Here is an 11693-nt window from a genome sequence, read left to right as displayed (position 1 = left end):
TAAAAAAATGATACCTTATTACTTATATTTACATTTGTGACTTATTCATACTTTATTATATTTGTCTGATTGTTCCTTTTAACGTGTGAAATGCCTTAATTTTTCAAACCCAACGGCATATATGTAATCCACTAAACACGCGTCAACCCTTTATGACGTCACAGAGAAATTACGTCGAACGTTTATCCAAACGCACATCTATGACCTCTTGACCCCATACCTGTATTCACACAGTTATAAAAACGCTTGCCTTTAGTAGTGTTGTATAAAGGAAAACATTTGCAAATGTAAATATTATAGCATAATTTAAAAGTAACGTCAAGCGGAGTTATGTTTTTGACGTAACTCATTGTGACGTAGGCAAGTTATGTTATCCAAAATATTATATGTTCCTCTGAATGATTCAGCCAATGAAATTGCTTGATACAAGTAAAATTAAATTATTTATAGCTTCTCGATGCTCGTAACTGCAAGCTCTAAAGACAACGCCTGGGCAAAGAGAAAATTCAGACTACTGCACATTCATTTTTTGCCACAGTAATTTTGACCCACCATGCATCACTTAGTTAAGTTGCGTTCTCACGAGAAAGACCGCAAATGATCAACAAAAAATTTACTCGTCTTGATTAAATGGACACTAATTGAAGATATATAGTAAAAGCAAATTTTTCCATTAACTCTTAGCACTGTCCAGTTTTTTCTTGGTATTTGTAACTTACATACGATGTCATGTGACTTCAGAGTCTAGACGCACCAAATGTCAAGTGCGGTTTGACGAGCCCAATCTAAATTAAAACAATAGAAGAGTTTGTGCTCGCTCTAGCCGTCGGGCTGTCAACATATTAGAAGACTGAGTTATTTTGCTTCAAGGTTTAAGGCTGGGTGTGGACCTCTTTGTGTGTACTTGTATGTGGGTTCATCTATAGAGTTTTTTTGTTGACAGGTTTCTCTCCTACATCAGGCTGGGCAGTTGACCCCTTTGGATACTCACCCACTATGGCGTACCTCCTGAACAGGTCAGGAGTCACGGGAATGCTGATACAGAGGGTTCACTACGTCCTCAAAAAACACCTGGCAAAAAATCACAATCTGGAGTTTATGTGGCGGCAGCTCTGGGGTGAGGTTCCTTTCATTGTGATAATTCATCAATATGCCCCCTTTAAAGAAGAGAGGGCATATTGTTTTGCTGCTTGGTCAGTCAGTCAGTGTGTCTGTCCACCAGTTTCTGTTCATTTTCTTCGCAGAGGTAGCATGTATTGGAAAGAAATTTAGTATACAGAGTTATCATAAAAATAACTAGGTATAGTTCTGTTTGGGTACAATCAGACTATTTTGAATAGAGTCACCAGGTCTGCCTCGTCTACTTAGAAAAGAGTAATATATGATGTGTCTTAATTGGCCTCTTAAAATGAATATCTTAATTTTACGTTTTTTATAGCTTTAATTTGTACAGCTATATATGTGACCTTTATTGGTCATTTTCATTTTGATCAAAATGCTGTTATTTTAGAAATATGACATCCTAAAAATCACGTTTTCCCGCCATTTTAGCATAATTTGTATAAAACGGCTTATTTTCAAGCAGTTTCTCTTCCATAAAATAAAGAGCGCAGTGTAGAACAAGCTTTATATTTTAACCAAAGATGTATCTATCCAATACTGATATGTGGCAGAAAAATTATTTATGTTCTGCACTGCGCTCTATGTTTCCCATAAGAAAAAACATCAAGAAAGAGACATATTTTTAGCTTTTTTGTTAGGTAGCAAAAAAAAGTATTATTTCTAATGTCATGAGTGCATATATGTGTGAAAAATGTATTGGAAATATATCTAATATAATCTCTTCTACAAAATGGATATCAATAAAACATATCTGAATGTCATTCTAAAATGTTGATTTTTAGGGGGCCAGAATTGGCTCTTATCATATATACTCCATTCCAATTTTTGGGGGAGGGGGCATAAGTTTTTTACAAACATCTGTTGTTGATATAGATACAGTGATATTTATCTTATTTGGATGTTTTCTATTCCAAAATCTTGTCTTATACCATGCCCTTTATTAAAAATGTAATACAAAATCTTTATATTAATACATCGATAGAATTTATCTATGTGTATTGTTATAATATTTTTTATACAGACACAGAGGGCAGTTCTGACATTTTAACTCACACCATGCCGTTTTATTCGTACGACATCCCCCACACGTGTGGCCCTGACCCTAAGATTTGCTGTCAGTTTGACTTTGCACGGATGTCCCCGGGGAGATACAGTTGTCCATGGAGGGTTCCCCCTCAGGCAATCACAGAGTCTAATGTAGCAGAAAGGTAATGTACCTCCTCAGGTGATCACAGAGTCTTATGTGGCGGAAAGATAACTTCCAAAAATGGGCAAAAAAAAGGTGTGTTAGCCTTACTTGTCCTTCTTAAGTAGAATTTTTAGCGAGGATTTAATTTTGGCATTAAAAGCGAGGTTCCGGAGATTGCTAAAATTGAATATCGCTAAAAATAAATTGCATTTTATTTGTTATTGTTTCTTTATTTAGCATTTTTTAATCGCTAAAATTACCTCTGGCTAAAATTAAATTACCAACTTTTTAGGAGTAATCGCTAAGGCCAAGCTTAAAAATTTCATTGTTTGCAGTTGCCGACCTATAATTTTAAGAGTGGGTCGGTAGGTAGGTATGATTTTATTTCCTTTTTACAGATTTTATTTTTAAAGTTTTTGTTGGATGACATAATGATGACCTGTTTTTCAAAGGGTTGTTTTATGTAAATAAAGGTCTATTTATTTTATGCCACCTATTGACTGAAACTAAAATTTAACAAATTAAAAATTAAACAAGTTTTATCATATCTCCTTAAAATTTGAAACTTCCAACAGTCAGGGGTGGTACTGAAATCAGTCATTTTTGAAAATGATGATTTTCAGTCATATTTTAAAAGTTCTATTATGACTAAAATCAATCATTTTTAAAGAAACAAGGAAAAAATGATGGAAAACAGTCATAAAAATTAAGAGTTCATAGAGTTGTCTCTCTTTATCAAGTTTCATCCTCAATAAACTATTTATCACCCAAAATAAGAGAAAACCATGATTACTGATGAGCATTTGCTGATTATATATAATATTGATAATCATTATCAGGCCAGTAGGAAGCAATTTCAGTTTTGGTGGGGGGGGGGGGGGGGGGGGGGGGGGGGGGGGGGGGGGGGGGGGGGGGGAGCACAAGCATATAGTACCTAAGTTTTCTATAAAATTATAATTATTATAATTACTATAAAATTATTGGGGGGGGGGGGGGGGGATGACGTTCTTACGGCCATGATATAGTGTTTCTCAAGCACAAAATGATTTTTTTAAAGGTTTTTTTTAAATATCACCCAAAATAAGAGAAAACCATGATTACTGATGAGCATTTGCTGATTATATATAATATTGATAATCATTATCAGGCCAGTAGGAAGCAATTTCAGTTTTTGTGGGGGGGGGGGGGGGGGGGGGGGAATTAAGCACAAGCATATAGTAACAAATTTTTCTATAAAATTATAATTATTATAATTACTATAAAATTATTGGGGGGGGGGGGGATGACGTTCTTACGGCCATGATATAGTGTTTCTCAAGCACAAAATGATTTTTTTAAAGGTTTTTTTTAAATATCACCCAAAATAAGAGAAAACCATGATTACTGATGAGCATTTGCTGATTATATATAATATTGATAATCATTATCAGGCCAGTAGGAAGCAATTTCAGTTTTGGTGGGGGGGGGGGGGGGGGGGGGGTGTGGGAATTAAGCACAAGCATATAGTACCTAAGTTTTCTATAAAATTATAATTATTATAAAATTATGGGGGGGGGGGAATGACGTTTTTACGGCCATGATATAGTGTTTCTCAAGCACAAAATGATTTTTTTAAATGTTTGACAAGAACAAATACAAACTAAGTTTAAAACAATACCTTTAATATTAGAAACAAATGTGTTGTTCATGCTTACATGAATGAATGCAAACCTTCATCGTGTTTTAAAAGTTGTATAACTGAAAAAATGATGTATGATTGGTCAATATGGTCAATTGTGAATGTCTCATAATGAGAATCTCGTAAGGTTCACAATGTTAACATGTCATAACATCATCATAACATATAAAAATCATCATAACTTCATGTCAGGGTTGAGACTGAAATCCCCCATATTAAAAAATAATTGGTTTTTGTCATTTCTAACTATATAAGGCACATATTTCCATTATTTTTGGTAATATGACTTGTTTTCATCATATTTCCATTCCAAAGTTATTTCTTCCATCTATTTACTACAATAATAAGATATATTACATTATCCTTTATGGACCCATGTGTAGAGAAAAATCTTGACAGTGAAAAGTGCACCCCCTGTAAAACAAATTACATAATGCAGTACATCCAGACCTACTAATTTGATAAAAAAAAAATGACAAAATATGGTCATATTTATTTTCAGAAGTAACTCTAAACTCCAAAAATTTATGACTGTTTTTCATCATTATTCTAGAAAATGATGAATTTTAGTCTTTACTACAAAAATCAATTATTTTAAAAAATGATGAATTTCAGTCTCACCCAGTCATTTGTTATGAACATTCAACTAAAAGAAAGAAGTTATGTGTTAATTATTATGCACATGAACATAATCATGATAATGGTACCCCTCCATTTTCATCATGGTTATTGTTACAGTTAAAACAAATGAAAATGGACCTGATGGATGCACAGAAGTATATAGATCTATATCTGTAAAAATATTTACAAGAATTCTCTGAAGAGACTGTAGCTCTATTGGTTTGTACTTTTAATATAAGGATGAGATAAGTGTCACGTGTGTACCACAAGTTATATTGAAATCAGACCAAAACTACTCATGGAATTCAAAAACTGAGATACAGAATTATTTTAGTGTAGTTTACTTGTGTGTCAAGATATAATGAAACTAGTGCAAAACTGTAAGAAGAGTAGTATTTTGAGAAGTTGTATACAGGCAAACATACAAATAAACAGCTAGACATATAGACGGCTGAATCTTACTTTTGCATAAGATCTTCTGGTCTCTGACCAGTAGAGCTAAAATTCAATGAAAATATTTTGTTTACCACAAGACAAGCTATTATGATGCTTATGAACACGCATGTTTGTGTATATACAAACATATGAAAAATAAAAAGATTAACTAAGGTAACTTTAACTCTATTAAAACTTATAAAACAGTCGTGACCCTAAGGCCTCTAGAGTAGGGTCACGAATTCTATCAGAAATGTCTTCATTCACAATGAAGAATTCTTTCTCTTCAAGTCCATAAACCCCCTTTGAAGCTTTTCGAAAAAAACGAACCCAATAACCCATTGGGTTTGCAGACAGACGAACAATCTGAAAGAAAAATTATTCCTAGCATAGTAAAAACCAAAATAAATTGTTAAATGTATTTCATCTTTAAGCATGTTGAGATCTGTATTAAATAAATACATTAGAACAAATAATTATCATGATTAATAAAAAAAGAAAATAAGTACATTTATGTGAAAATTAGAACAACTTCAAAAATTATGTGTTCCAATGTACTTACAACAGCTTTCAAAATTTCTTTCCCATGTGTCACCTCTATGTGTGAACCAACTTGACAAGCTTGCGTTTCTTCTTCTGCAGTATTGCCTTCAGACAAGGAGGGTGGTTCTGGCCTAGTAGGAATGCTTTCGACCTAATCAAAACACCACATTTGATTACAAAACTGAATGTATTGCAGGATATTCAAGCTAAATATTCAAATGTAGCTTACTTCTGCCATATCAATCAAGTCAGACGCCCTGGCCTTTTTGGCTTGTGTTTCTTGTGTTGTGTCTGCTGCAGTATTGCCTTCAAACAAGGAGGGTGGTTCAGGCCTAGTAGGAATGCTTTCGACCTAATCAAAACACCACATTTGATTACAAAACTGAATGTATTGCAGGATATTCAAGCTAAATATTCAAATGTAGCTTACTTCTGCCATATCAATCAAGTCAGACGCCCTGGCCTTTTTGGCTTGTGTTTCTTGTGTTGTGTCTGCTGCAGTATTGCCTTCAAACAAGGAGGGTGGTTCTGGCCTAGTAGGAATGCTTTCGACCTAATCAAAACACCACATTTGATTACAAAACTGAATGTATTGCAGGATATTCAAGCTAAATATTCAAATGTAGCTTACTTCTGCCATATCAATCAAGTCAGACGCCCTGGCCTTTTTGGCTTGTGTTTCTTGTGTTGTGTCTGCTGCAGTGTTGCCTTCAAACAAGGAGGGTGGTTCTGGCCTAGTAGGAATGCTTTCGACCTAATCAAAACACCACATTTGATTACAAAACTGAATGTATTGCAGGATATTCAAGCTAAATATTCAAATGTAGCTTACTTCTGCCATATCAATCAAGTCAGACGCCCTGGCCTTTTTGGCTTGTGTTTCTTGTGTTGTGTCTGCTGCAGTATTGCCTTCAAACAAGGAGGGTGGTTCTGGCCTAGTAGGAATGCTTTCGACCTAATCAAAACACCACATTTGATTACAAAACTGAATGTATTGCAGGATATTCAAGCTAAATATTCAAATGTAGCTTACTTCTGCCATATCAATCAAGTCAGACGCCCTGGCCTTTTTGGCTTGTGTTTCTTGTGTTGTGTCTGCTGCAGTGTTGCCTTCAAACAAGGAGGGTGGTTCTGGCCTAGTAGGAATGCTTTCGACCTAATCAAAACACCACATTTGATTACAAAACTGAATGTATTGCAGGATATTCAAGCTAAATATTCAAATGTAGCTTACTTCTGCCATATCAATCAAGTTAGACGCCCTGGCCTTTTTGGCTTGTGTTTCTTGTGTTGTGTCTGCTGCAGTGTTGCCTTCAAACAAGGAGGGTGGTTCTGGTGAAGTGGGGAGCAAGTTTTCAAATGAGCTAAGATCTCCCTGCAAATTATTTTTTTGTTATTATCAAGTGTTCAACAGTGTTCAAAGGAATTTGAGATCAACAAACGAAATGTTCACCATTCTAATTTTATATATATATATATATATATATATATATATATATATATATATATATATATATATATATATATATATACATATCCAGGGTTCTTCATCATTTGAAATTTTACTGTGTTGCAGACTTTACATGAACCACTAATATTCAAGGTATTTTCATTGTCAAATTTGCTATTCATTACAATAACAAAAGCACACACATACATGATGATGTAACACTAAAGTTAAGAGATGTTGTACCACTAAACAGTGCTAAAATAATTGTATTTACTGGTAAAATAAGATGATGGAATTAAGAAAAATTCAATTTAACAGTTTACTATTTTTTTTTGTAATATTCTGGGGTGAGGCTGAAATTCATCATTTCTGAAAATAATGATAATTAGTTATAAAGTTATATTTTAGAAATGACTAAATTTCACCATTTTTTAGAATAATGATGCAAAACAGTCATAAAAATATGGAGTTTATTATAATATATAGAGTTACCTATGAAGACAAACATGATCATATATCATCTTTTTTGTATTAAATTTCTTTTAATATAATAAGTCATATTTATGAAAAAAATAAAATAAGTACATTATGAAGCTAATAAAATAACAATTATCCATCATTCTCAATATGATGGATTTTTGTCTCACCCTGATCATACTGACTGTTAAAATGTTAACACTTCATCTGTTCATGAATTTACCATTCAGGTGAGACTGAAATTCACAATTTTCAAAAAAATTCAAAAATGATGAATTCCAGTCATAAAATAAATTTTTAATAATGACTAAAATTCATCATTTTTTTTTAGAATAATGATGAAAAACAGTCATAAACTATTTGGAGTTTATTTTAAAATATAGTCTTACTTCTAAAAATTGAAATGACTGTATGTCATAATTTTTTATCAAATTATTAGGCCTGGTTGCACTTAATTATGTCGTTAGTTTTACGGGGCACACTAATTTATTTTAGATTCAGTTGTTGTCAAGATTTTTCTCTACATATGGGTCCATGGCAGGATAGTGTACTGTATCTTATTACTGTAGTAAATGGGTTGGAAGAATTAACTTAGAAATGGAAATATGATGAAAACAAGACATATTTACAAAAAACAATAAGAACATGTACATTGTGTATTCAGAAGAAATGACAATTATCAATCATTTTTAAATATGATGGATTTCAGTCTCACCTGTGACTGTTTACCTTGCAGGACATGCAGAATGTCACATGCACACAACATGCACAATGCAATAAATGGCAAATAGGTACATGTTTTAAATATTTATTATAACAGTAACTTGATCCGAAGGGTCGTATCACGTCGAGTTGACAGGCGCGGATCATCAGATCAAACGAGACGCCAAGCGACTAGTTTGATCTGATGATCCGCGCCTGTCAACGAGACGTGATAAGGCTCTTCGGATCAAGTTACTTTTATAATGATAAATTTATTATATACCCCCTTATAACTGGCTAAATATATTAGAATAAACCTTTAAAGATCAATTGTACAATATAAATCCATTAAACAATGCATAATTACAAGGGACTTTTTAACGTGCAAGAAAAATAACGTCATATTTTTGCGTACTACGTCATCAGTTTCAGAGAGTGGTGATATGGATTCAGAAAACAACATGTTGGTGATCCGGAAAATCGGATCACGACGTCACGTGATAGCGTAAATTCAACAGTAAAATTGGATGATACACATTAGGTATATAATAAATATATATATACACGCATTGACTTTTAAATGTAAACACCATGCAAACAATGAATGACATGCAGAGAGACTTGTTTTTAACATGAACATGATAAGTCGTGAACATTAATTTACATTAGTATCAACAATTTTATAACAAAATTTCTTCAGTTTTCAATAGCATACTTCATCTACACTATTTCTATCAAATATTAGAATTTCAATTTACACTATTTAGAATGAACTTTGTACCTGTTCGTTTATACAATCGTACAACAGATCGTTGAATGTCATCAAACTATCATGAGTACACATGGTGTAAAAAAAAAGATTCATGATGATGGTGAATATGAAGATGGAGTGATAAACATGACAATGCACACAATAAGATGAATGTAAAGCATGGGCTAAAATATGTTATGCTTGCAGCCCAATCCCAATCATTTTTGTATATTTCATGAATATTTTGTTTATTTAACGAAATGAACACAGTGAAGCTTGACATCACGTAACAGCCAACACATTAAGTCATATTGAAAACTTTGCAGATACTGTATGAAGCAGATGTAAGGAAGCATGAGCATGATATGGTTATTTTCTAATGACTTGATGTTCTTGAGGAAATGAAGCACAATATGGATACAATAATGATTTAAAAAATATCATATACCTGGTGGGGCTATCTTGCAAATCACAGCTTGCACTGTCCTCAAGTGATACACTGTAAATAAAATGTCTTTGACTAAATTTTTACATTTTGTATAACTATTAAAATGTATCTAGGGACTCTTGTTGCTATTATGGAAATGAAACATTTTGCCAGTATTAAAATATTGATATTTTTCATCATGTTCATAGGCATTTCATTATAAACAGGCTGAGAACATCACTGAACATGAATATCTTACAATATACTGGTAGTTATATATACAATGTACCATGTTGCTGAAGGGACACTCCTTTTCTCCTTAGTAGGACCATCATGGTCAGAATGATCATGGCTATAAAACAAAGCAGGACTTATTTTAAATGGCTTTAGAATTAAATACAAGCATAGAAAATGAGACAAAAATACAGGTTAACATTGTCAAGGTAGTATATGTTAAAAATTATGAATATAATAAATGCCTACTTACAATGAATCACTGCCCTCCAGGCATGGAAGAGGGAAAATATCCGAATCACTGGAGTTGCTGTCAGAAACCCTTACAAGAGTACAAGACAGGAAATACATAAGTTGTCAGCTTATTATAATTTTACAATGAAGCAGATGTCTCCACAAAGGATAACTGCTATACAAACCTATGAATCTTATTGGAATTATTAAATTATTTACCTCATATTCCTTCCCCTTCCTCTTCCCCTTCCCCTTCCTCGTCCTCTCCCCCTTCCTCTTTTCCCTGCTTCCTTTTCCCCGTCTTTTTTTCGTTCATTTTGTTTTTTCTTGTCATTGGCACTGGCATTCTTAAATAGTTTTCTTTTTCTACCAATGGTCTCAAGTCTGCATTAAACATACACTCTAGTCAAGCATATGAAAATATTAATCTAATGTGCATGAAAGATACTATATGTTTTTATATCAGATCAAATTTGTTTAATTAGGTACATGTTAAAGCCTTAAAGAAATGGAAACATCTGCAGGTGGCAATCACATAAAGGGTATCACTGTTTCCAGAGAAAAAGTCCCTCAAAGAATATTGTGTTTCCATCACTGTCCATTGATATGAAAAATGATCATTAGTTATTATTAAATAACATATAGTGCTATCTTAAAATTACCTCATTGTTTGAGTCTCCGTGCTCTCAATCCTTACTTTCTCTAACTCATTCTTTTGGCCTTCCTTCAGGCTAGACCCCGCTCCAGTTCCAAATGAGAAGGCGTATTTCCCAGGAGTCAGAGGGTCGACTTGCTGTGTTCCCTCTGGTCCTGGGAAAACCTTTGACAACCTTGATTTGTTTGGTCTTCCAACTGATAACGGCTTTCCCATTTCAAAATTATGAACAATTTCTCCAAATCCAAAGTATTTAAATTTTTGAGTTTTCTTCTCCTTTATAACACAAATTGTCTCTAAGGGCTCAAATGTTAGGCTTTGCAGATTTTTAACATTCTTTTTTAACTGTTTCAGAGTTCTAGCTTTTTTTGACCTTTGTGCGAAGAAGGTCATCTTTATTTCTTCTTCTTTCGAATGTACACTCTTCTTCTTCCCTGGCTTTAATCTTTTCACCCCCTTTTCACTATTGTCTATGCCCTCAAAATCTGGATATTCCATCTCTGTTGTAGCTAAAGAGAGTTTTTAAAAAAATTCTTAAATATAGAAATTCATGTGATATTGAGCATGTTTAGGTGACTTCAAATTTATAACAAAATATGGAAGTTTTGAGAATGTTGAGGTTAGATATTTAGACAATGAAAGATACTTCATGCTTTATCATATGTTTACCAAATACATACACATATTTACTATGTATAGTGATGCAGGTGTTACAAGATCATACAGGGTTTAAAGATAAATGTGTTATTCACATTAGCATTGATTAGCATTAATTTTTAGGATACATGATTGTGATACATGAAATGATACCTTGCACCCATTGACCATTTGTATTTCCTAATGCTCATGCAAACGTAGAGAAGCAAAGCAGTTAAGACTATCCATGTTGCAAGCAGGAGATAAACAAGTTCCGTAACAAGTGCTACAATACATAATCACATTCTAAATTAATAATCTGAGTGAAATTTTGTTATTCATGCTATTTGCAGTTAACTTGATGCTTAAAAATGGTAGTCAATTCAGGACTAAAATTAAATCAAAAATGTTTATTTGCAGTTGCCTACCGACACACTGAAATGCACCCAACCCAAACTTTTTTCATCCATTTTTGAGATCTGTTTTTTTTTTCTAATAAGTTAGTAAGTTTAACATTGTTTAAAGTTTTCAGATATTGA

The 11693-nt window shown here is 33.2% G+C and overlaps 2 protein-coding genes across 2 annotated transcripts in view; one reads left to right on the top strand and one right to left on the bottom strand.

The window, feature by feature from the left end:
• Nucleotides 1–926: 926 nt before the first annotated feature.
• LOC134244421 (alpha-mannosidase 2x-like) overlaps nt 927–11693 on the top strand; it is a gene marked incomplete at its 5' end in the record, with an annotated part of 39692 nt that continues 28925 nt past the window's right edge. Inside the window, 2 exons of the mRNA XM_062726689.1 lie at nt 927–1117; nt 2144–2330. Of these exons, the coding sequence (XP_062582673.1) occupies nt 927–1117; nt 2144–2330 (378 nt within the window). The remainder of the gene's footprint in view (nt 1118–2143; nt 2331–11693) is intronic.
• Nucleotides 5235–6228, bottom strand: LOC134244409 (uncharacterized). Its single transcript, XM_062726680.1, has 5 exons — nt 6220–6228; nt 6019–6141; nt 5818–5940; nt 5608–5739; nt 5235–5411 (listed from the first exon to the last, which is right to left on the bottom strand). Exons 1-5 carry the CDS (start codon nt 6226–6228, stop codon nt 5235–5237), a joined length of 564 nt encoding a protein of 187 aa, XP_062582664.1.

This window comes from Saccostrea cucullata, unplaced genomic scaffold, assembly GCF_032062105.1.
Source record: "Saccostrea cucullata isolate Sc308-1 unplaced genomic scaffold, CSIRO_AGI_Scuc_v1 ctg1149, whole genome shotgun sequence".
Lineage (NCBI taxonomy): Eukaryota > Metazoa > Mollusca > Bivalvia > Ostreida > Ostreidae > Saccostrea > Saccostrea cuccullata.
This window is presented reverse-complemented; position numbering and strand designations above follow the sequence as displayed.